This window comes from Engystomops pustulosus, chromosome 5 (assembly GCF_040894005.1).
Source record: "Engystomops pustulosus chromosome 5, aEngPut4.maternal, whole genome shotgun sequence".
NCBI classification, from domain to species: Eukaryota; Metazoa; Chordata; class Amphibia; order Anura; family Leptodactylidae; genus Engystomops; species Engystomops pustulosus.
In genome coordinates this window covers 60,417,376-60,444,410 of record NC_092415.1, presented here as the reverse complement: position 1 = coordinate 60,444,410, position 27,035 = coordinate 60,417,376, and the positions used below count along the sequence as shown (strand labels likewise).

The following is a 27,035-nucleotide window of genomic DNA, read 5'->3' as shown; positions in this document are numbered from 1 at the left end:
CCTTCCTAGAATCCTAGGAATACTGGGATCCTGCATGGCCATAAGACCCCATACACCTATAAGGATGGCCAGAAAAGGCAAAAATCTACGTTAGGAATTTAGTTTCTTCCCTGACCTTTGTCATTTTACAACTTTTTAAGGCTACATTCACACGACCATTGGGAGACGTATATATGTACATCCCCCATGGGCCCGCAATGGGTGCACGGAGCGGTGCGCGGGTGATACGATGCAGCACATGTGCGGCACCGTACCGATCCGTACCCGGGGGAATGATAGGACATGTCGTATCTCTCGCTGTATTACAGCGCCGTGCACCATGTATCTGTATGGAGAGGGGCAGGGGCGAGCAGCGCTCACCCCCTCCTCCTCTTCCATGCGCTGATGTGTGCCCGCCATGCTACGGCATGCACACATTAGTGTGAAGGTAGCCCAAGATGATTTCAATATGAACGGACCCTTAAAGTGTAAAGCACACCTATAAGGAGAGACACATTGCACCATAGGCTTTTGCAATGCAGCAAATAAATCATACAATACAACTCCTAAAATGTTCACCACTAAGAGGAGTTAGACAAGTTTTAACATTGTAAGGTAAGGGGAGTCAACTCACTTGGACCCTCAAATGAATGGAGCGGCAAGTCATGTTCTTCTTTACATTGACCTTATATCTTTGTTGTAACCTCTTAGGCACTTAACCTGACATGTAACATCTGGGGTGACCCAGTTCCTGAGGTCACCTGGCTGAAGAATGAAAGGGAACTGACTGGAGATGACCACTGCATTCTTAAGTTTGAGTCTGGAAAATATGCCAGCTTTACCATTACCACCGTCTCACAGTCTGACTCTGGCAAATACTGCATCCGGGCAAAGAACAAATATGGCACTGAAACTAATGATTTTACTGTAAGTGTGTTTAATCCAGAGGGCGAAGAACCAGCTCAGGAGGAGGCTCAGACTGATGCTAACAAAAAATAATAGGAGGGTGAATAATGGAGGGTAGAATGAGGTTAAGTGCTACGAGCGTGAGAGGGAGCCGTTGTCTCTTAAACCCCTCCTGAGACCTCTCAGTATTCAAGAGGTATTTTTCTAATACACAGAATCCCTACTCCTCCGAGGAGATCCTTGGATTATGCACTATTGAGAGGAATTAAGAGATGGTTTTCGAAACAACAGCTAAGTAATTGACTCCACTCCTTTAACCTACCTCTTTTCTAGCTTGCAACTTAATTTACTGAGGCAAACTTAAAGGATATCTGTCACCTGTCACTGTAGTGCCCCTTTACGGGCTGAGACTATATTCATATCTATTTGCCTGCAGCTATGGACTTCACTAATCTCCATTTTTCCATTAAACATTGGCCGAATTTTGTCTCAGCCCACAAAAATACTCTACGGTGGTAGGAAACGGGGGGGGGGGGGGGAGATATGGTTGATGTAAACTGTGAATCAAATTATTTAGATATAGATACACTATGTCATATTATAAGTGTGGAGGCAGATTTTAAATGTTCCCATGTATCTAAATATAACTTTTGTCCTTCATTCATTGTGCATTTCACTTGCATCCATTAAGTAGGATTATTTATATTTTTCCCTTAACATTTAACCGAAAACTAAGAACAAACTGAAAGCAGCAAAATCCAGCTACCTTCATCCAGGTATCTATACCTGTATTGTCTGATATTAAGAAGATACACCCATGTTAGGGCCATAGATACCAATTATTTACAATTTTTAGCTGATAGATGCCCTAAATACTAAGTTTTTCAAAATCCCATTTGTTACATCGGGCCTAAATAGTGAGTACATAAAAATGATAGCTTGTAATATGTACTACTATAGTAGGCGGCCATGTTAGAGAACAGACTTGATCATAGAGTAAAATATCTGCATACATATTGGAACAAGTCTTCATTTATTTTCCTGAAGTTACTATTACTACTGTAATGTGTAGAAAAGCTATTGTTTCTGAATGTCTTATAATTAGTGACCACAGGTACTTAAATAACATGAAGAGATTAGGTGGGTTTAAGAACTGGAGTACTCTTAAAAATATAGATTTTTTGTAATGACATGGCTTTTTAGCCGATTGCTATAACATTTCCTCTCTTTTGGTCCCATTCCTGTACAATGTGACTCTCTGACACCTGAGTATTTTATAGGAATAAATAGAAACTGACATATGGGCTACATAGAAGAACCTATCTCTCATCAGCTCTGTTCCTGAAATATCAATGTCACAAGTCGGGACTAGAGAAATAAGTAGTGCAGGTGTTAAATAGTTCTTTTTAAGTGTTTCTTAAAATATGATCTTTAAACCTTATTCCTTGTCTGTTATTTCTATGACTCTGCAGTCTTGACAACAACCTGTTTCTAGCCACAGCAGTTTAGCCGATTCGGTAAGAATCAGTATGAGAATCCAAGTCTCTTTCCACATCTATGTCCACATTGTAAATGGCTTAAATAAGGATTTGGGTAGAGATTTAGATCCACACAAAGTCCATGAGATAGTCCTTAGCGGCGGGAAACAATGCAGAAGTCCTCAGCAATGGAATAAGGCATTAAAGTAATGACACTGGAGTTATTGGGCTTATATACAATTCACATGGCTAATATAGAAGTTATAGAGCTTGGCAGTATGCAAACATGGAGGATTTTGAAAAGGTTTGTTTTAGGAGTGCTGTAGTATAACTGTATTCTATTATTCTGTACTGTAAGATCACTGATATACTGTATCCTTCATTCGCTTTCATTCTCATTTGTGATATCCTAAAGTATTCAGTCACTGTATGTGTCCCTGTATCACTGTTCACTAATAAACTGAGCACATATTTTCATCTCTACCTCCACCATTGCTTCACTGTGTGCCCTTCTTTTCATTACAAACATCCACCTTCTGCACCATTGGTTAACATTGCTTGGATCACAATTACCTTCACAAATAATTGTTTTATATTCACAATTAATGTTGTGAAAACCTACTGTTAGCAGAACTATAATACCGCTGGACCCTTGTAAGTGATCAGAAGATGGAACAGTTACCCATTTTATAATATGGACAATCATGTATTCCTCGTCTTGAGGACATGGCAGAATAATCTATTCAGCAAGCAGTTAGAGGGAAGACATTATCATTTCTGACTATTTATGCTGGAGACAGAGTTAGGTATGGGCCCTGGAGAGCTGTGTAACCATACCACTGCAAGTTATTTTATACTCCAAGATTGTAGCTGGATTTGGAGAACTATACTGCGCTGGTATGTGAGATCTCTTCCCTGTACTGCTGGACATCCCATCCCCCTGCGTAACTGCTGAAGCATTCAAACAGAATCTGCTACAGCAGAGACTCATAGCAATGGGAAGGATACATTTTATGATACATAATTTCACAGTCCTGCTGCTACTAACAACAGAGATAAAGGTATGGTTACACAGATCTATATGAACAAAGTGGGACATGTAAATGCACTTATAATATCATCCTTTAATCTTAGTTTTTTTCTTCTAAATCATATGCTCTATAATATTATTTGTGGCTTACAAATCTTTATTATAACATTAATGTCAGTCCACATCTTTATTGCAATACTTTTTAGCATACGTTTTTGTGACCCAAAACCAATTGCAGTGACTGCACACAGTCTAGGAAATTGAAAGATTTGCACCTGTGAGATCAACCCCACCTGGTTTAGGCTAAAAATACTTTCTAACTAAAAAACTTGTTTTATGTGTCGACAGGATTTACGGCCTTACAGACATACACCTGTCTGTCCACCCTGTTCAGCAATTTGGGCTTGTAAAACCCGCAGACACACACAGCAAGTTTGTTGTGGACAACCAGCCTTACTGATGCCAAAAACTTGCAAAATGATAAAAATATGAACGGGCCCTAAGAGATTCCCTTTGACATCAAACTGAAATGACTTGATTTTTTCCTCATTAACTTTCTTCTTCATTTTTGCACAGAGGGGAAACTTTTTGTGTGCCCAAAATTGTATGTAAATAATCACTCATTGCTTGGCTACACTTTTGCTTACAAAGTAAACCCTAGAAAGTAGAGATGCAGCCCAGCAATTTACAACAAGGCTACACTTACGGCACGTATTTTGCATAGGCTCAGCGTGTATACCGGGCATCCCATTTAGCTCTGTCTGCACAGTAACATTGTCTACTGTGGAAAACACAAGATGGAAAGATGCAGCAAGACACATCTTTCCATCCTACTCATTCCTACTGAGACGCGTATACCCTCAGCGGAGGTCATTGGAGGCGATAGGGGAAGGATGCAAAGTATTGAGCATACAGTGAGGGAGGTCTCCAGTGATGTAATTATTCATATAAGGACAGTGTCATCACTAGGGATAACACCCTACACATGGACAGTAGCCAATGATTGGCTGCTGGTGATGTTCACTCCCTCTCCTGCTTTCAGGGAGGAGCAGGAGATATATCTCACTGTATGTGAATACCGAGTGATACGCTCTAGTTCTCCATCTTAAGGGTATGGTGGGAATTCACCTCACGTATCCTTACAATGGAGAGAAAAAAGCAATGTGAATGCAGGCTTGTAATTTGCAGTAATTTGTATGCCTTCCATTCATTTAATATTCATACTTTTTCTGTTTTGTTCATGCATTATACACATATCTGCTGTTTTACATCTATTTCTTTCTTTGCAAATGGGAATAATACCCTTCTGTAATAATATTATCATCCTAAACACATATATACCATATCCACCATGTAAACTATGTCCAAGCGTATGAGGAATAAGTAATAAAGAAGATTAAGAACCTTAAAGGACATCTACCATCAGAATTTTTTGCTGGTAGACTCCCCAAACTTGGGATCTATTAATTGGCTATATAGGCACACGTATAGACACACCATGTGCTCACTGCACCATGACTGGGAGCCACAGAAGTCTATGGGGGCCGTGATCTGGTCGCCAATCAGATCCATCCAGATCAAAGCCCCCATAACATCTCAATGTACCCTTACTTGGCTGTTGCTTTTTGTAATATTTGGAATAGTTTTTCTTTAGTTAAAGTATTAACCAAAAAGTATTAAGTTAAGTACAGGCAGTCCCCGGGTTACATACAAGATAGGGTCTGGAGGTTTGTTCTTAAGTTGAATTTGTATGTAAGTCGAAACTGTATATTTTATAATGGAAGTTTTAGACAATTTTTTTTCTTTTGCCCCAGTGACAATTGGAGTTTCAAAATTTTTGGTGTAATTGGACCAAGAATTATCAATAAAGCTTCATTACAGACCCCTTACAGCTGATCATTGCAGTCTGGGACTATAGTAAAGCATCCAGAGAGCTTCACCAGAGGTCATAATGGGCAGGGGGGTCCGTCTGTAACTATGGGTTGTCTGTAAGTCGGGTGTCCTTAAATAGGGGACCGCCTGTATTCCCAAAAAGAAGTTTCTTATATCTACTCAGGATAACAAAATAACACTTTCTCCAATTCACTGTTATTAACAAAAATACAGTATTTCAGATATAAGTCCAACCTGTCTCTACCAGTCCTGCTGTACACAATTTCAGTTCCCCCTAGACACAACCCTGTAACTTATGACTTGGGGCCGGGCTGCCATCTTGGATCTAATTATATATGCAAACTCCCACTCTCTGAAGATGAGCCTGTCCCTGCCCGCCTACTGATCCACGCACAGCCAGTGCCATCACCGGCCGGTGGGACCAGTTGTATTGTCACCAGGTGTCTCTGGAACAGCAGGTGGGACCAGGTATATCTTCAGATAGTGGGGGTGTGTATATATAAGTAGCCTGCGGAGTCAAGAGGCGCTACAGTGACGTAGGCTGGAGCATCTCCAGCTCACTAGCATACTTTAATAAGTTCTTTTTTAGATGGATGCTGATGGTTCCTAAAGTAAACAAAAAACTGTTCCACATACTGCAAAATGCGTCAGGCTTTTGTTCGGTCTACCAACAGTCTATCATCAGAAGTTCTGTTGGTGGGTACTTTAATGGTCACCTATTGATCTTACAATACTTTTCTTGTTGACAAGTATTTATGGAAATGAGCGATAAGAATATGATTATCTGCTAAATAATTCTGGATTATAAGGGCTCTTTCACTATATTTTAGGATATTTTTTATGTAAATCCATCCATCAGGGAGGCTATTCATTAAAATAATGCCTCACATCTACTTGACATACATATGATGTGTATGTGCAGATTAGCCACTTGCAGTACATTTGTCATTACCTTACAAGCAATTTTATGTTGTTTTTCGTCAATTTTCTGCATTTCTAACAAATTTTTTTCTGGTTCTTTTTAAAGTGTAGTAAATGTAGTAAAGTCTATAGGAAAAAATACTAGAAAAATGCCACAGCCAAAGCATGCTGGGCCTGAAAGTGATGCTGGGAGTGACAGACTAATAACCCAAGCTAATATACTATGCATGTAGTGTTTTCTATAATTTACTAGACTTGGGAAAAAAAACTATTGTATGATCTGCAGCTAAGAGTTATACACATGATGGATGCATTATTGTAGTATTGGATGCAATCTGTTTTTATTTATGTATTATTTGTCTGGTCTAACAACCATTCATGGTTAGTTTTACTAATAATTTAGGCCATGCCTTGACAGCAATAGGCTGCAGCTTTCTAGCAGCTAGTAATAACGCATGTGATGATGAGACTCTTCCTTTGCTGCTGCAGCTAATAGTGACCCATATGATGGGTGAGCTTGGAATGGCTATGTATGTTGCCGATGCTGCAGGTCATGTCATGGAAACACTGACCCCAGGAAAAAAGAAAGAAGAACCTCCAGCAAAGTTTCGATCTAAGAGAGGAAAACAAAAAGGTAAGATTACAAAATACTGCTGCAAATAACAAAAAAAAAATTTCTGACCTAACAAAAGATAAAAAAATTGATATATGGCTGGGAAAGGAAGGGGGAGGAGCTTATAAAAAGCCATAAACGATTTATACTTCCTCCAGCACTCTCTTTCTCCTGCATCATGGACAGTGACACATGCCTGCTACGGCCTAAACTCCTACTTTTTAATGCATTGATCACACAACAATGATATTTACTGTCATGTGAATAAAGCCTAAGCTTATTTTATTAAAGAAAAATGCCACTTTCTCCAGTTTTCTGGCCTATTTTGCTTCCAATACTGCTGGATACTCTGGCACATACTTTTGCTTCCAATACTGTTACTCACTCTGCCAAATCTGTCTTGGAAGAAAAGACAAGCTCACTAAGAAAACAGGTTAGAGTATAGAGCTCTATTGGGAGAGGAGGGGAGGAGAAGGATGTGTTTAGACGGAGACAGAGGAATATAAACACACCGGAGGATTTACCACTCGCTCCACGCAAGCTTTTTGGCGTAGAAGCAGTGAAAGAATTGCAAATTCTTTCGCAGTTCAAAAATGTGTGATTCTTACAGCGACTATGCCACCTCCACGACATGTGGAGGGGGTTAAAGGGGTGTGGCATCTAACCAACTGGGCAGGCATGGGTCGGATACACATCTAAACTGTTCAATACTGCAGTATGCAGTGGGTACAGAATGTATTTAGACCTTTATAAATTTATCACTTTTTGTTTCGTTACAGACAATTGATTTTTTTTGGTCATTAATTTACACTCCATCTTTACAGAAAAAAACAAAAACATAGATATAACTCACGTGTTGTCCATTTCCTTCTGATTCTCCTTAATGTTGTTCTACTCCTTCATTGGAGTCCAGCCGTGTTTAATAAAACTGATTGGACTTAATGAGGAAAGGCACACACCTGTCTATATAAGACCTCAAAGCTCACAGTGCATGTCAGAGCACATGAGAATCATAAGGTCTAAGGAACCGCCCAAGGAGCTCAAAGACAGAATTGTGGCAAGGCACAGATCCGGCTAAGGTTACAAATGAATTTTAGAAGCACTCAAAGCTCCTAAGAGTACAGTGGCCTCCATAATCCTTAAAAGGAAGAAGTTTGGGGTGACCACAGCTCTTCCTCGGTCTGATTCTCTGGTCTGATGAGACTAAGATTGAACTTTTTGGTGTTAATTCTAAGCTGTATGTGTGGAGAAAACCAGGTACTGCTCATCGCCTGCCCAATACAATCCAAACAGTGAAACATGCTGTTGATAGAATGCAAGGGATTCAGCTGCAGGGATAGAATGACTGGTTGCAATTGAAGAAAAGATAAATGCGGCCAAGCACAGAGATATTCTGGATTTAAACATCTTCCAGAGTGTTCAGAGTGCAGAGTGTACATCTGTGATCAAAAATAAAAAAACTTTTTTGATCTTATCAATTGGCTGAAACAAAGAGTGAAAAATGTAAAGGGGTCTGAATACTTTCCATAGCCACTGTAATGCCCTCTATCCTGTTCAGTGGCGTAACTAGGAGAGGCTGGGCCCCATAGCAGATTTCTGCATGGGGCCCCCCTTCCCCTTAAAAAAATATACATATGTAGGCTGCATTCACATAAACGTGTGTCCGCCCGGCTATAGCCTGGCAGGCACAAGTCTGGCGCGCTGGAGAGGAGGAGAGGTGAGCGCAGCTCACCCCTCCCCTCTCCATAGAGAATAGAGCTGCATGGTCGTTCTTATGGCCATAGATAGAGCACGCTCTCTCTCTTTTGCGGCTACGGCTCGAAACAGTGAGTACTCGTTGTGCTCACCGTACCGAGCCCCGGCGTATAGAAGCCTATGGTGGAAGTATATCCGGCAGCAAATTTGCAGTCAGATATACGTCCCCCATATGTTCTTGTGAATGTACCCTTATACAGACATGTTTATACAATTACACAAATTTATACACTGATATATACACACCTTTATATACTTATATACACATAAAGTTCTACACTCGTAAACTATATTCAGTATATAGAGCATATACATACATACTATAAGCACAGCGTATACAAAAACACACACATAGTATATATATACACAATATACACAGTATATACATATATACACAATATACACAGTATATACATATATACACAGTATATACATATATACACAGTATATACATATATACACAGTATACACAGTATATACATATATACACAGCATATACATATATACACAATATACACAGTATATACATATATACACAGTATACACATATATACATATATACACAGTATACACATATATACATATATACACAGTATATACATATATACACAATATATACATATATACACAGTATATACATATATACACAATATACACATATACATATATACACAATATACACAGTATATACATATATACACTATATACACAGTATATACATATATACACAATATACACAGTATATACATATATACACAGTATATACATATATACACAATATACACAGTATATGCATATATACACAATATACACAGTATATACATATATACACAATATACACAGTATATACATATATACACAGTATATACATATATACACAATATACACAGTATATACATATATACACAATATACACAGTATATACATATATACACAGTATATACATATATACACAGTATACACATATATACATAGTATACACAGTATATACATATATACACAGCATATACATATATACACAATATACACAATATACACAGTATATACATATATACACAATATACATATATACACAATATACACAGTATATACATATATACACAGTATACACAGTATATACATATATACACAATATACACATATATACATATATACACAGTATATACATATATACACTACATTACTTAAAAATCCCAACCAAAAGTTGATGTTTATACAAAAACTGCAGAGCTAAGAGAAAAATATTTTTGGAAATTGTACCCCCATAGATACTACAATGAAATTAAATAATATTGCAATTATTGCTTCAATTTTTGTGCCATTAGAGCTTGTTAAACCCCATGTGGAGGAGATTGTTGCTACCGAAGAGACTCCAGATCCTGAAGAAATACCTATAATGGAAGAAGCAGAAGGTCAAACGCAACAATGCCAGGAGGCGGCAAAAGCACAGAAATCTTTATAGCGGTTCATGTGTGCACATCAATTTGTTGTGGGTGTCACCTCTCTTAGCATGTCTGTTTTATTTAATACTTGTTAGTACTCTTTAAACTTTGCTTAGTGCCTAGTTGTGTAACTCGAAGCTGTGCAAAATGGGAGCTCGGCCCACAATTATAATGCATTGTTTATAGTACTTTAGGAATGGTACACCATATGGTCACCATGACCTCTTGGGCCCGTGTGTGTTTGCACCCACTCAAGTTATGTTTGATATTCCTCAGTTATCCCTCATGAAAATGCAGGGCCGGCGTTATGGGGTGCAAAGTGGGTTATAGCCAAGGGCCCACTGTCCTAAAGGGATCCCCTATACGTGGACTTTTGTAGCCAGAAGATGAATTACTATTTTAATACCCGTTGGTTAAATGCCCGGGTGAAAATGCTTATCATATTTTTCCTGTCTATATATCCATCATCTATCCATCTAGTTATCTATCACCAATAAATTGTCTATTTGCTATCCATATAGTCTAATCATTTATCTATCTAGCTTTTTGTCTATGTATTTATCTATATATCTTCTATCTCTCTTCTACTGTATCATCTTGGTATATATAATCTACTTTATATTTCCGAATCTATATATCTATGAGCTATCTATAAATCTATATAATCTTTCATATTTATCTTCTATGATCAATCTACCTATCATCTGTCTATCTCCTATAAAATCCTTACACATTTCCCATATTACAGAGTACCTCCCCATATTACTGTTTATAAACTACAATGGGGCAGATTTATCAAGCTGTCTAAAAATAAGAATGTTCTTAGTTGCCCATAGCAGCCAATTAAGCTTTCATTTTACCAGTGCTCATTAATATTTTAAAGGGGAGCTGTAATTGGTTGCCATGGGCAACAAAGAACATTCTTACTTTTAGACAGATTGATAAATCTGCCCTCCATTAAAGTGTTATTATTGTGTAGAGCTAAAGGAGCCTCTTAGTGAATGTGACTGTTCAGAAAATAGTTTTATTTTGCGGCCCCACTTTGTCTAAAACGGGGGCCTATGAAAATGTATGAGTAAACTGACAGCTAAGTGTTACTGTTTTGCTCCCCCTCCCCCATAGTATGAGGCTGTGTTGGGACACATTACATTGGTAAGGGGAATGGTAATGTCCTGTTGACTACATTTCTTTTCAGGAGGGATAACAGAGGAATTGTCAAAAGTAAAATATCAGGAAGAAGCTTCAGATTTGTTATTTAATGGTTACCGCAAATATTTACTAAGATAGACATGACGGGTCTTTTGGAAGTGCATGTTTTCACGTACGACTATAGCAAATGTACAATTACTGTAAAGTGAAATATTCTCTCACAATGACTGATATAATTCTTGTCTGACATTACAGAATGCGCTCTGTGTCTGCGTCTTCCTTTGACAGGAAAATGCTGTTTAAGATGAGTGTTGTTCATTTCTCACTTCCTGAGCTCAGCCTCGTGCTATTCTTGTCTCTGTGATGGTTTCTTTCTGCACATTAAGTTCATTTGTTAACTACAGAAATAGCTTCCACTACCAGTTCTATTCCTGAGAAGAAATAAAACATTAGCTCAGTGTTATCAGTATCTAATAAAGAAGAACATGATCAGTCTCCTCTTCTGCATGACATAAGAAGGCTGCAGCCATTACTCTGATACTCCAGAGAATGTACGACTAATTTAGTAACTAGGTGGCCCCATCCGTCTGGGATTAAGTGGGACAGTCTCAGATTTTTGGGTCTGCTCCACTGACCTAGGTGGTAGGGGGTAGTTAAGTCCCCCATGTCAACTCTATCTGCATCCTAAGAGAGTTCACTGCAAAGGTGAAGCAGGCAGCCATCAGAGATATGATGAATGAGGGTGTAATGAAAAGTGGGCATAAGTTTTGGGGGACGGCAGCACAGTAATGTAGACATTATAAGTGGGGGGCTATAGAAAGGGGGCAGTATAAGTGGAGATCCTACTAATGAGGATGAGTGACAGGTACAGTCCATAACGAATGCATTGGCACAACATAGCCCACCCCAGACCCACTTGGTGTGGGGGTGGCATTAGGTGGGAGGGGGGTCAGGGTGCCATTATGACAGCAACTGCTACTTTTTCAATGATTGTACACCAAATCCACCATGAAAAACATATGCACCACCTTTTTCCTTATCCATGACTGACTGAAAAACTCCAAGCACAACATAACACATCTACCATATTGCGCTATATATTTGAGCGATGTTCGATATTACAGCTTAGTCAATGAAAAACATTGCTCTGCGATATATGATGCCGGCTTATAATAGAAGTGCTAAAACTGCTGGTGTTTTCACAGTTTCCTGGTGACAAATTACTCTTTGTTAAAACACTGCTCAAATAAATAAGATTTGTAAGTGGAGTTCATTTTTCTCATAATGTTCCTTACAAGAAACAGGGTTTTATAACTGAATTGATCCTCTAATCCTATTATGTCTAATAAGTAGTCCAGATCTAGATACGTGGACAGGTTCACATTTACTTCACATATATATACGGGAAAAGCAAACAAGGAGATTTATTACGCCTTCTCTGCCAGTTTTTGTGGGTGTGAACGCCCCAGATCGCCGTATTTACAATTATCTCTGGTGGATTTCCTGGGGAGACTATAGCAGATATAACCTCCAGATTAGACCTGGTGGAGATTGCGCCTGGATCTACTAAGAGCTGGGTGCTGGAGGTTGGGGGGAGGATTTGACCCATTCTTCATGCATGTTGTCTCCACACTCCCTGTTATGTCCCCAAGAAAACATGTAGAGTTTAAATGCTTTATCAGTTGCAAATCCCAGCACGTAGCCTATGTTATTTATAATAATAATTACAATAATAATTCTTTATTTCTATAGCGCACAGAGATTACGCAGCTCTGCACAAAGCATGCAAATTGGTCATTTACGGTATTTACTTCAATCTCGTGTACATAGGAGCTGAAAACTAGGGTGGCAGAACACCTATAAAATAATAAAGATGGTAATAAATCAGCTTCGGGTACAGCAAGACATTTTGAGGAGGTACACAAGGGAGATGCTGGATCAATCCCCTTTCGTGACATTGTTTGCCAGTTTTCTGACATAATGCATTTTCCCTAGTGTCTTCTCTGAAGGCAGAATATTATAGAGCAGGAAGAACTAAACTGATTGTACATAATATTCAACCTAGAGGCAGTATATTAAAGGATAAGAGGAACTGAGCAGTTTGTACATAGTGTCCTATCTGCAGACTGTATGTTATAGAGCAGAAGGAGCTGAGTAGATTGTACATAGTGTCCTATCTGCAGACTGTATGTTATAGAGCAAAAGGCGCTGAGTACATTGCACATAGTGTCCGATCTCCAGACTGTATGTTATAGAGCAGAAGGAGCTGAGTAGATTGTACATAGTGTCCTATCTGCAGACTGTATGTTATAGAGCAGAAGGAGCTGAGTAGATTGTACATAGTGTCCTATCTGCAGACTGTATGTTATAGAGCAGAAGGCGCTGAGTACATTGCACATAGTGTCCGATCTCCAGACTGTATGTTATAGAGCAGAAGGAGCTGAGTAGATTGTACATAGTGTCCTAATCTGCAGACTGTATGGTATAGAGCACAAGGAGCTGAACAGACTGTACATAGTGTCCTATCTGCAGACTGTACATAGTGTCCTGTCTTCAAGTCCAGCAGACTGTAATGTATATAGTCACAAATCATATCAGATATGCAGTGCTCAGACTTTTAATCTTGATTAGCCTGTATTTCTTACATCAGATTTGAGATATATTGTAAATTACAGATCCTGGAAAAATAGAGACAACATATGTCAAAAATTCAAATGAAAAAAAAAACGGCTTGTGTAGATGACCGTGTGCTCCCCGGGACTGGATTCCAGGCGTAGCACACGACTGGGTGAAAAAGGGAGCGGGAGTAAGCGCTCCTCGCCAAGTCCCATATTTTGCGGTTACAGTATGGTGAGCACACTTTGCCTTACACCTCTATTGGGGCCATGATCCTGCCCCCATATGGTTGTGTGCTTTGGCCTTATAACAATAATTTATGTTAACATTGCTGCCAAAGGTGCATCACTCATTATCAAATGAATTATTAATATGTGTCATTTAACGGGGGTTTTCCAGGGCTCTTGTAGTATTGGCAGAATGGCCACCCTGTACACAGCTGTCATAGATGTGCTGGAGCTGCTTGCTTCCAGCTCTAACCATGCTGACAGTCGCATCCTGTCAGATCAAGTACTAACATTGAATCATATAGATTGGTCATTAGCAGGTAAATGGCCCGGAAAACCCCTTAAAGGGGTTTACCAAGTTTGCCTTTTATCCCCCATCCCCCGCTTTTCGTCCCATGCAAGCCGGCGGCAATGCGACACAATTCGGCGCAAAACAGTAAAATTCTGAAAAAAACCCGGTGGAAAAACGCGATTCGGACCCTTAGTAAATGTTCCCCATTGTGTTCAGCAATTTCCAACGCTCCCATAGTTTTGAATCCGAAGACAGGACATTCAACCCGCTGCTTCATTCACTAGAATGGGATCCCCAGTCTTATGATCTGGGACCCCCTTTGATCAGATTGTTATCTCCTATCCTGTGGATGGGGGGATAACAATCAAACTTGGTACAACCTCTTTAACCCCTTACCGCACCCTGATGTGATTCTTTGTCATAGGATGCGGGTAGTTCCTGCACCTTGACGTAGAATTACGTCATGGCGATCGCTGGACTCTGAAGCTGAGCCGTGAGATCACAGCGGGGTCCTGCAGTAACAGCCAGGATTGCGACTATGCGATCATGCATGTTTAACCTTATAGACACCCGATTATGGTGACGGCAGCGTCTACAGCACATTGCTGCAACAGTGAGGATACTCCGTGCAGGGCACGATAAGGACCCCAGGGGAGCTTTCAATAGCAGCCTGTTAGGATTGTGCACTCTGCACAATCTAACAGTGCTGCTGTCAACCTATGCAGAATACATAGGCTGACTATGTAATATGCTGCAAATTACAATGAATATATCAAATGTCCTTGTTATGCACTCCTTATTATGGGTAGGTGCTTCTGGAAGGATGCATATACATGTATAAAGAATATCCAGGTACACAAAGTTTAAGTTGAAGTTAATGAACAAAGTTTTATTGCGGTAATCCAAAGTATAACGTTTCAGCTGAAATAAGCCTTTGTCAAATACGTCTTCCGCTGTAAGAAGGAAGTAAGAAAGAAGTCCACCTCCAAGAAAGAGTTAATGAAATCTGATTATTAGCTATTGAACCCCCCCCCCTCCCCCTCCGGAAATGATGTATAAGAAAAGTGGATCTCAACTACAAAAAAAAAATAATCCCCCGTATGTCCAAATTACAAAAAATAAACATTTTGTAGCCTGTAAAAAGTGACATTGCAGATCTGCTCTGAATGGCTCCTTCCCTTCTATGCCCGGCCGGGTGCCTGTACAGCGGTCACCACCACATATGGGGCATCCTCATACTCAGGAGAAATTTGGTATCAAACTTTGTGGAGTATTTAGTACTTTGTGACAGTTAAATTTTTGACCAAAATTAATACATAATTTTAAAAAATAACAGCTTTTAAATTACACCTTCATTTTGTTTTAACCCCTGTGAAACATCTGAAGGATTAACACACTTCTAAAAGTAAATTTTTCACACATTGAGGGCGTGCTCACACGTTGCGTTTTGGCCGCGTTTTAATTGCGTTTGAAACGCATATACAACAGCTGAGAAGGGGTGATTTGCCTAATTACATTACAGTTTACGTTTGTAAACGCAATGTTAACACATGCGTTAACATCGCGTTTATGATGCGTTTTGTAAACGGAAATGTTAACAGTGATGTAATTAGGCAAATCACCCCTCCTCAGCTGTTGTATATGCGTTTCAAACGCAATGAAAACGCAGTTCAAAACGCAACGTGTGAACGCGGGTGCAGTTTCTAAAATGGCATAATTTACTGGGTTTTACTGCTATTTAGGCCACTTAAAGCTGAACAGGTGCAGTGAAATAAAGGTTTTCTTGATTTTCATAAAAATAAGAAAAATTGCACCCACAATTCTGAACCTCCTAACAACCTAAGGGCACATTCACATGGCCGTCTGCGGGGACGTACATGCGGCCGCATGTACGTCCCCATAGACGGCAATAGCGACGCGGCACCGATCCGGGCCACACACTGCAAAAAGATAGAGCATGCTCTATCTTTTGGCGTGTGTGCGGCCGTGCGCCGCTATTCTCTATGAAGGGAGGAGGGGTCACCTCCTCCTCCTCTCCAGCACACGGCGGTATGTCCGCACGGCGGGCATACCGCTGTGTGAATGTACCCTAAAAAAGAGAGAGGATGCATAAAAAGCCACGCTTATATAAAACAGACATTTGGGAAATGTTACTTATAAAGTTACTTGGGTACCATGACTATCTGCCTGAAAAGCAGAAAAAAATTCACTTTGAAATTGAATTATCTTTTAGAAATTTTTTGCCAAATTTCCATTTTTTCATAACTAAAGACAAAAGATATCATCAACATTTTTCTATTACTTTGAAGTACAATGTGCAACATGAAAACAAACTCACAATCCCCTGGATATGTTAAAGCGTTCCAAAGCTATAACCTCCTATAATGGCAAATTTTACAAGTCAGTCCTTAGACTTGAGGGGTTAGGTGTGTGTGCCATTATTAGATTGTGAAAGAGAACACGTGCTGCAGGCAACACAAGAGCTGAGTCAACAGACACATTTCCTTCCTACTGACCAATAAAAAAAGTAATAGTTGTATGAATAACACAGACTTGATGTTTGGCCAAACCATGTGCTCTTCACAATGAATTTCGTAAAAATAAACCAGATACAGATCTTTATGGTCTGAAGGAATATTTTATGGGTCAGAATTTTGCATCAGCGTTTGAAAGCTGAAATCAGAAATGTGAGCAAGGAAAAAAGCTGTAGATGTAAGGTGAAAAGGTGGTGTCTTTAGTGTATCTTGATAAGTGGCAACGTTTCGCCTCCATATGAGCCTTTCTCAAGCCGCAAAATCGGAAATGGACTGTTGTGGCGCACGGCTTTAATGTGTTTGGCGCACCGTAAGAAGAAATAATGGGCTTCAGAAATGATACTCCACATTCAGGAAGGGGTTCAGAATTTGATGTTAGTCTAAATGTGTACCAAAAATACGTGCAGAAAAGTGTAGGGAAAAAAAGTGCGAGGGGCGATAAATGTAGGTTTTTGTAGCACAAATAGGCATAGGAATAGGCTCCAAATAAAAAAAAACCTTGGTTTGCCCAATCACATTTGTGTTTTCAGAGAAACACATGTAATGGGTAACCAGTCCCTAGTTTCTTGTATTGTTTAAAGGACACCTGTCATCAGGTCTCTGCCACTAGTCCTGTCACCTCTACCTGGTGGAGCAGCTCACAAGGATCCCATCCCAGCCTTTATCTAGTTATTTCATACATTAATCATTGTAAAATCATCTATTCTTTATCATGTAAATGAGGCTGGTCACATGGTCAGAGGCAGTGATGTCACCCCTGTTACCCCTCCCCTCTCCTCCCCCTGCTCATGTCTGTCTGTAATGTATAGTAAAGCATGGCTAGTGTGTGTGCTGCATCTGCTGACATGCTGCATCCTCCTAATATACAGGTGAGAGACACAGACATCAGCTACACATGAATCTGACATGTTCTGCTGTAACATGGCTGCCTGGAGCTGCTGTATCTCTCCTATACACACACACACATATGCACACACAGGCTGCAGGGGGCGTCACCACCAGCACCAGGAAGCACATCATTATACAGCCTCACATCATTATACAGGCTGTCAGTCATGCACTGGGGGTGTGGCTGTGCCTCCCACTCATGAATAGAGTGGACAGCTTGAATATGCTAATGCTTCATTGGACATTTCACAGGTCATTTGCATACAGCTTTAGGACCTCATTGCTTAGGTTTACAGGCATGTAGAGGGACAATGAAGGGATAGAGGCAATGCTCTCTAATGGCAGTCTATGAAAATATATTTAGTTTAGGGGGGTTATTCTGCATGACGGGTTCTCTTTAAATGCAAGACACCAGGGTCTGGTCAACAATCACATGCTTTTCCCTAAAACGCATATGTAATCTGTCCGAGGCCCACCCGCGTGTGCTAGTGTTGCGTAGTGGCACATATGGCCGCAGCCTGGGAGAAAAGAGACTGCGTCTATTGTACAGCCTCCCAAATATACAGCAACAGATCTCACAGTTCTTTTCCCAGGTGCAGAGAGAGCCCAGGGGTTTGATCTTCTCATCTTATATAAGACCACAACTTTGGATTGAGTAATAAGGACATCCCAAAATCTGTACTGTCCCGATGGAGTGTGGCCAACCCTCTCTTCCCCACTCCAGCGACACAGGACCATAGTGGGTTTTACATATTGGGGGTCATATACTTACCCGGTCCTGTCGCGATCCAGCGGCGCATTCTCCGATGAGGATTTGGGTCTTCCGGCGATTCACTAAGGTCTTGCGCCCGATGTCCACCAGGTGTGCATGTGAGTGATTGACACAATTAGTTTTTTAAATTCCACTTTTTTTCCAAATCCGTCAGGTTTTACGAAGGCCACGCCCCCGAATTCTGTTGTGTGAAAGCCGGCGCCGATGCGCCAGAATCCAATTGCGTGCGCCAAAATCCTGGGGCAATTCGGTGCAAATCGGAAAAATTTGGGAAACTTGACCGAAAAAAGTAATTCGGACCCTTAGTAAATGTGCCTCATTATGTGTAATCTGTAGACATGAGGTTCCTTGGAGAATATATACCTCATCTACCACTTCTCCGGACACGCTATCACACTACATATATGTAATGTAGGGTATCACGATCTCAAGAAGGTTATTTGACCTAACAAAAGCACCAGGAGCTACATATCTGTGTAATTGTAGTCTATAAATAATAAAGATCTCGGATTACACACTCCACACTTGTTTTGTTCTGCCAATTCCACATGGGTGTATGAAGCCACATTATATCATGACAAATTGAGTCTGACTAATTTGTCATTTATTTACAGATGACTCGACAAGAGGCGGTGATAATACGTGCGATAGCTCAGCACAGTTCAATGTGACAAACACATACCAGCTTGTGTCAGGTGTCCCTAAAGGGGTTATCTCATGGCAAACATTTACTGAGTATTCACAAGGTAGGAGATAAATGTGTTATGGCTGGGGGTCTGCCCATCATAATCTATAAGACAAAACAATCATAGATTTATTGCCAGCTTATACCAGGTATACTGCAGCTCCCTGTCTATGTAGTGGACCGGTGGCTGGCAGCAATGATGAGAACTTTCTTCTTCATTTCTTGCCCTGAATCTGTAAAAAAAAAAAAAAAAATTGCATAATTTTGATGTGGATTCAACATAAAAAAATAATAATGTTGGAGAAAGTAATGGCTGTAGAGTGAAGGAAATCAGGGAAGGAATAGTCCCTGCCTTATATTTTGTGGTCATTCGGCTTCCCGTGCACAATGCACAACAGAAGCAGCAGCTAGCTCACGGGCGTCATTTTTGGATGGGTGCATGGAGCCTTAGAGATCGGGGGGGGATCTGACACACACAACCCCTTCCAATCAGTGGCTGGAACCGTTCACAACACTCAGTGCCATACCTCCCAACTGCCCTGGATACAGCAGGACAGTCCTACATTTTGGGATCTGAGCCACTGTACTGGGTGGCAGAATGTATGTCCTGGGAAGCTCCTCTAGACACAGACGGAAGTAATGGAATGGTGATTTTTAAAAAAAATTTTTTTACTGTACAGCAACTGCGTGTGGGGGGCACAATGTGAAGAGCAGGAGGGGGGCACAATGTGAGGGGAAATAGGTGAACAGAAAGCTGGGGAGAAAAATAAAAGGGCTCACGAAGTGGGGGACCAAAGGTGAAGGGGGGATATTTGTGAGGGCAAGTTCACATGTTGCGTTTTGACCTGCGTTTTCATTGCATTTGAAACGCATATACAACAGCTGAGGAGGGGTGATTTGCCTAATTACATCACTGTTAACATTTCCGTTTACAAAACGCATCATAAACGCGATGTTAACGCATGCGTTAACGCGTTAGTGCATGCATTTTGTTAACGCATGCGTTAACATTGCATTTACAAACGTAAACGGTAATGTAATTAGGCAAATCATCTCTCATCAGCTGTTTCGAACGCGAGCCGTTTCAAACGCGACCAAAACGCAACGTGTGAACGCGCCCTGAGGTTTAAAAACAAAGGGATTATAATGAGAGGGAGGGGGCACAGAAAATGGGAACCTGGGGATTAACCTCCTGAAGCTCAGCGACAGATATATCCATCACTGAGTTTGATAACAATGTTAGTTAACAATTCACATGCTGCATTGCTTCCCGGTTTTTGATGCGTTTTTGACACATTCAAAAGGCTTCAGCCTTGATCAGATGCTAAGGTTACATATTGTTTGAACTGCATCTGCTAAAACGCAGTGTAACCTCAGCATCTGATCAAGGCTAAGGGTGATGTCAGACTTGCCGTCTTGGCTGCGTTTGTAAACGCAAACCAAGCCGCACCCACGGGGGCGGGCCGTGGCCTGATGGCATCGGCGTTTCTATGGAAACGCCTGCGATCGGGAACGAGCCGCTGATGTTTTGCGATAATTTAATGCGATCGGACCGCCCTGATGGGTGCGGCTTTGTCTGCGTTTTCAAACGCAGACGAAGCGGTGCGTGTGGCACCAGCCTAAAGCCTTTGGAATGCGTTCATAAAAAAAAAAAAAGGGACACAACACATCGTGTGAATGCGCCCTCAGTGAGGGATATATCTGTCGCTAAGCTGATGCCGGTAAAAGCTTGCCATCGGAGGTGAGTCGGTATCATGAAACACGGGGTGTCAGCTGTAATCCACAGCTGACACCCCAGTGTAACACCCATGGCCGGAGTGAGGTCCGATTGCGGGTGTTTGACCTTTTGAAAGCCTCCTGCGGAACTTCCCCGTCCCCATTCCAAATGCTTCGGAGTTGATCACAAGATGAGGTTACATTGCGTTGTTAACGCATGCGTTAACATTGCATTTACAATGCGTTTTGTAAATGGAAGTGTTAACAGTAATGTGATAAGGCAAATCACCTCATCTCAGCTGTTGTAATGCATTTTAAAACGCAACCAAAGCGCAATGTGTGAACGCACCCTTTTAACTGCCCTTTCACACAGCAGTATTCTCATTCGTTTTCTCCCCCAGGTCTCCTCTGCCAAAAACCAGGACCAGATCTGTCAAACAAATATGTAATGGTAAGATTTTCAACGCTTTTGGTTCTGCCTTTCCAATATACCGAAGGCACATGGCGCCCAGGATAGCGCTACATGTGACCTGCCCCTGTGTGAGGGAGTCTGCAGGAGCTGGTGCAGCCTCTGTACCCGGAGGAAAGCTCAGTGACTGTTTCCCTGTAGGAAAGCCCCTGGACGTGAAGCTATAGCATCAGCAACCAATCACGACACGTCTGACACTTTACATCCAACTTCATAAAAATCACAGCTACATCCTGATTGGATGGCACAAGCCTCGGTTCTCCATACATTAGGCCGCAGCTTAGCGTTAAAATAGTGGTCACTTCTTTCATACAAATCCTTCACGAACAGCTGAGGTGTGACGTCACTGCTCCCCCTCCCCGCGCCCCGGCTTCTGTGTGAGCACGCCGGCTGAGGAGAGGGCGGGGAAACAGACTCAGCTAGAAGGGGCGTGATCATGACGTCATTAGTCGGCTGCCCCCGCCCTCTCCAGCTCTGGAACATTGCTCCTCCAGGTCCGCGGTAATAAGGCGGCGGAGACACCGGGAGACGAGACACCGGAGAGCGGCCCCGGAGGTCCCATCGCGCCGCGTCACATTCATCCACCCGGAGCGGCGGCCGGCACTGCGGAAGCCTGTCTGTGCCCTACCGACGTGTGACTAGGTGAGAGGTCACCGGGGCTGGTGCGGGGTCCGGGGTGACAGGGGAGGCGGCGACCTGTATACATGTAATGTACATTGCCCGGCATAGGGGCAGTGCCAGGGCTTGTAGTGCCATTCTCGTGTCATGTTGGCAGCAGGGTACAGTATGTGCCCCCTCTCCCTCTCAGGCTGGATGGGAGGACAAGTAGTAATTTGGGAGGTGACAGCCTCTCATTGTCCTGTTCCGGAGAAGTTTTGGCTGGGTTATTACAGGTTAGTGGTGGCGGCAGGGCACGTGATGGCACCGGCTATTACCCAGCCTGCCCGGGGGCTGCCAGGGTGTTAGAGCTGGAGGTGCTGGTTGTGGTCCTGCCAGATGTGGCTGTGGATGTCCCTGTGGAATGTGGAAGTATCTGGATCTCGGGGGAATCCTATCCCAATGTTTATTATTATTATTTTTTATTTTGTCAGTTTTGCTATAATTCTTCACTCCATAACTGTGCCAGGATTTCTCAACACCTTATCAACCTGTAAGCGTAGAGAAAATGCACTAGCGATGTCTCCCCAATGACAATGGCGCTGTTAGGCCTTAGTGGCGCTATGGGTGTAGATATAATGTCCACAGTAAGTCTTCCACTATCTATATATATATATATATATATATAGCACCATAACTTCGGCAATAAAGGACCGGATATGATTGCATTTATCAGGTCCAGTCCTTCCTTCCCTTAAAGGACATCTAGCACCAGGATGAAAGACTGTATGCAAATGAGCCAGAGGGGCTCTAGGCTCCACTAACGCCTACAGAGGCTAGAGCCCCTCAGGCTCATTTGCATACAGTCCTTCATCCTGGTGCTAGATGTTCTTTAACATCATATATGAGGGTCCAAAAACCTGCCATTTTGTCATACAACAGTCAAAATCTTTTTAACTGTTTCATCTAATTTTCAGTTGTTGTTCATTGGCTTTTAGCGTTAACATTAATCTTTTTAATCAATGAAAAGCAGAAAATCGTCCATTGTGGCTTAGTAGGGATCAGTATGGTAGTCTGTGCACTTCCTGTTCAATGCTTCATAAGGTGCTGGATGTCAAGGCTAACAATATAGTAAAGGTCCTGTGCACTTTACGTCCTATTACACCCCCAAACAAGGGTCATTTTTGTCTTGGGCTGTCACGGCTGGGAATATAAGTGTGAAGGCTCTGTCTGCACAGTGGTTCAAGCTTTGTGCAATTGTGAGATTTACTGGACCGGACCTGGAATTCCTTACAAGGGTGATCCACTGTCACTGAACCTTACCATGATAAGTACCTAATAGGGTCACCCATATAATATTTACCCTGGTAAAGTTTGTGTGACACTTGGTGTCCTGCTGGCTTCAGGAGGATAGAGGGGGCCATTTAGTCATTATTGTATGCAGACCCTATCCACTACGAGGGCTCCTACCCCCCCCCCCCTACCATCCCCCCCCCCCACACACACACACACACTGACATGGAAGTGGATTTCACAAAGGATACATCCATATAGTAATAACTGCACGGCCTCCTCCATCCGCTGGAAGCCGGTAGAACATGGGGCATCACAGGAAGTCCCGGGGCCTTACACAACCGTTACCAGGGTAAGTAGTATATATGGGGGATAGCGTAGGGATACCATCCAGATCTTGCTGTAATTGTATTTTATGTAACTTAGATTGTTGTAAAAGTCCCTAATTCTCTGTGTGTTGGATAGGACTGGGTTGTCTCACACATAAGATTATATTAGTGCACACAGAATAGTTTTTTTTTTAATTAAAAGTACAAAGTGATCTCTGTGCTATGTAACTCACAACTTGAAGAGCCAATGTCCGGACCTCACATGCTGGCACTGGAGCGTTTAAGGCATCATAAACAGGGGGAGCCGCTTTAGACCCGGAAGTATAAATAGGTATGAATTAGGCCAACTGTAAAAAAAGTCTATAAAGCTTCTAGTCGGCAGCTGTTGTATTCCTGCGAGTCTTTCCCTATGATAGACCTTCTGATTTGCACCTTGTTTATAACAAGCCTAGAAGTTCTCGCTTAACTTTCTTTCCCATTTTCTTATTCTTATCAGTAAGGTTTTAAGAGAATAAATGGGAATTTTTAATATCCTAAACTCTCCTAATGGGGCACAGTTATAATTTGTGGCTTTTGGAGTGTCTCAAGTAGTTGATGAATCTGTCAAAAATTGCTGAGGGAATAGGCTTCTCCTACTTTTGAAATGAAAATGATGAAACTAGTGAATATGGTGAATTATTCATAAATTGAGCATCAGCCATAAAAAGCAATAAAATGACAAGGTGGTTAGTTCCTTGTGCTGTGATCTGGATCGTCAGGTTGGCTTCTTCCTTTTGTTTCCCTCTATGAATTGTTTGGATTGCTGATTGTCTAGAAACCTGCTCTCATAATCCCCATTTACAGAGACGGCGCCACTTGTATGCTCAGTATATCGTCAGATGTCACACATACATATACTCGCATGGCAAGGCTCACACATGGGGTAGAGGCACCATTACATGTGGTTTACTGACCTCTTCTTCACCAAGTGCAATGTGAATGCATCGTGGGCTCTGGCAGATTTATTTTAGTAAAAACTTTCCCACGTGTCCAAATATTTACTTGAAATGTTTACTCCCCTGTGGGTGAAACGGTCGTCAAGTTGGATGTTTTCCTTCAAGCCTTCCATAGTGTAAGTCTTTATTCTGATAGACTTTTCCTGTTGAGTGTAACCAAGTAGAAGTCATCTAGTGGTGTCTGATCCTGCGGCTGTGGTGGTCTAAGCCCCATTGAAATTACCCTGTTGCCAAAAAAAGACTCAAATTCTGCCATGCTCATGGCCATTGTGTAACACATTGCTCCATCTTAACCTTCTGTTAACTTGCAATTATTGATAATCACAATGGTGTCAAAGAAAATGGGGCCTATGATTCCCATGTGCGATGTTGCATGTTCCACACTGAAAAAGTCACAAATGTGAGACTAAACGGGCAACTCATCACATGTATCACAAAGGAAAAACATGTAAGATACATGCCAATGATTAAGTAGGTCAACTTCAGGAAACTTGAAACCGAAAAATTATGATACATGTGCCCCATGGAGTAGTTTTCATTGTGTGGTGCAGAGCTTTTCAGTGCCCCCTATAGGTGAGATTTGCAGGTTAACATAACGAAATGGAACCACAGATATCCAATAGTTCCTTCGTACTTTCTCCATATTATTTATTTCCTTGATTTCCAGAGGGTGAGTTACATGTGGCGTATGATAGCGTTTACAAATGCATTTCAAACTCCCGGGGGTGAGGCTCGGCCCGATCACATCTGCTTTTCCAGTGAAATGCATGCGACCGGCAACAAGCATCCGGTGTTTAGCATTTTTGTACCTGAAAAGATGGAGCACAACAAAGTGGCAGATGATTCCCTGAGTGTGCCATACACTTACTTTATTAACACACAACCCCCTAACATTGACCAGCAGGAGCAGTTGTTTATTGGCCTGTGCTTTCTAAAGATTCAACAGATGTATTTGTTTATTTTGGTTGACATTCGTTGACTGCGTAGGAGCACAATTGGGTCATTTGCAGGTCCCAAATGACTGTCCCGGTGTAGAAGGATCTTCTTTTATGTTTTGGATTGTCAATCATGTGTGATTATTTACATATTGGTATAGGGCATGTCAGTGAGCAGATGATTTTTTTTTTTTTTTTTTGCTTATTGTGTCTATTGCTGTCAATAGCTCCCAAACCAGACAATCTGTCAGAAATGAGAAGTATCACCGGAATAGGAAGTGACCCTCCTGTCTGCAATCCAGAAAGAGGAAGTTGTGTGTTATAATACATGTCCAGTGTTGGGGGTCACCTACACTATGTATACAGTACCTAGAAAACAGTTCACTTCCCTTATCATATTGATGGACTTGCTATACAGGAGTATTCAATTACCCTAATCTGTGGACAGACAGAAGGGACCAGGGTGCTTGTTAGTTTCCAGTTCTCTAATGCTGATCACAGTGCTGGGGCGATATGACTAGTCACATGTAATGGGCCACACAGCCCTCCAGACATAACACGTGTATGTAGTCATAGTGTCATGTTATACATACTCAGACTGTGAAACTAAGATATAACAAGTTATTTCTGCGGGACAAGTGTATGACTACCCACAATTCCACCTCAATGTTGCACATTTATGTCATTCGATATTGAAAGTTGGTGACATGATATGAATCTTAAGTCGCTGCTCTAGTAACATGCACTGGACATGTGTGGGAATGTTCCTAGAGGACTGAAGTGCTGCAGATGAACCGCATGGTTTTTGTCGCTGAGATGCTGCACATTTGCTGCAGACGTCCTTTCTTATATTACAGAAACTAAGATCTGCAGTGTCCAGCTCATGGCTGACATTCTCATACTGCTCGTATGGCACATGATGATCTGCAGCGCTCCCAATAAAACTTTTTCCACAGACCCCCTGTATGCTACTTACTCCTGTGGGGCTTACACTGTGCCTTTACTAAAATGCATGCTTAACTTAAAGAAAATCTGTTGTCAAAATCCATCATGATAAACCAGGGACACCTACTCATAGATCCAGACACCGTGACTATATTTGTTATCCATGGCCTCCTTCCTTCTAAAATCCACTTAACAAATGATGCTAATGAGCCTTAGGGGCTGTGGGGGTGTTTCCAGAGCCCCTCAGTGATGTCTTTTCCCAGGTTGTTACAATAAGTATAGCAGATCTCCCAGGCACAGGGGGAAGGGGGGAGACCTGTTCTGCTCATTGTAACAACCAGTGAAAAGACCTGACATGAGGGTTTCTGGGGTCATGTTTACCAGTCTCCTCAGGGTCACGCTTGACCTTCTATAACAGGTGACGCCTTGCAGCCATAACTGGAGGTTCTCCTAGTCACTTTTCTTGTTTTGAGTCTATTGATTTATAACTTGATGGCTGTTCTGTGAAAAAGCTCTTGTGTCAGAGTTGGAGACCTCATTTCTTGTAGTATTTTCTTACACTGGTAACAAAGACTC

General features: G+C 41.5%; 2 protein-coding genes and 1 long non-coding RNA gene across 7 annotated transcripts in view; 2 read left to right on the top strand and 1 right to left on the bottom strand.

Annotated features, from left to right (window-relative positions):
- MYOM1 (myomesin 1) overlaps positions 1-12,434 on the top strand; it is an 87,458-nt gene extending 75,024 nt beyond the window's left edge. For 3 of the 5 annotated variants that reach the window (XM_072152133.1, XM_072152132.1, XM_072152134.1), the window contains 3 exons: positions 691-906; positions 6,697-6,841; positions 9,901-12,434. In XM_072152133.1, the coding sequence (XP_072008234.1) occupies positions 691-906; positions 6,697-6,841; positions 9,901-10,037 (498 nt within the window). In that variant the 3' untranslated portion in view covers positions 10,038-12,434. Of the gene's footprint in view, positions 1-690; positions 2,853-6,696; positions 6,842-9,900 lie in introns of those variants that run through there. The other 2 variants (XM_072152136.1, XM_072152135.1) reach the window with 1 other exon arrangement.
- Positions 12,435-19,326: 6,892 nt separating this feature from the next.
- On the bottom strand, positions 19,327-21,659 carry LOC140132845 (uncharacterized). The gene is made up of 2 exons (XR_011855729.1): positions 21,246-21,659; positions 19,327-19,413 (listed from the first exon to the last, which is right to left on the bottom strand). It is a non-coding gene; the product is annotated as an uncharacterized lncRNA (long non-coding RNA).
- A 95-nt stretch (positions 21,660-21,754) lies between these two features.
- Positions 21,755-27,035, top strand: part of LPIN2 (lipin 2) — a 61,088-nt gene continuing 55,807 nt past the window's right edge. The window contains exon 1 of the mRNA XM_072152128.1: positions 21,755-22,007. The gene's annotated coding sequence lies outside the window, so the exon portion shown is untranslated. The remainder of the gene's footprint in view (positions 22,008-27,035) is intronic.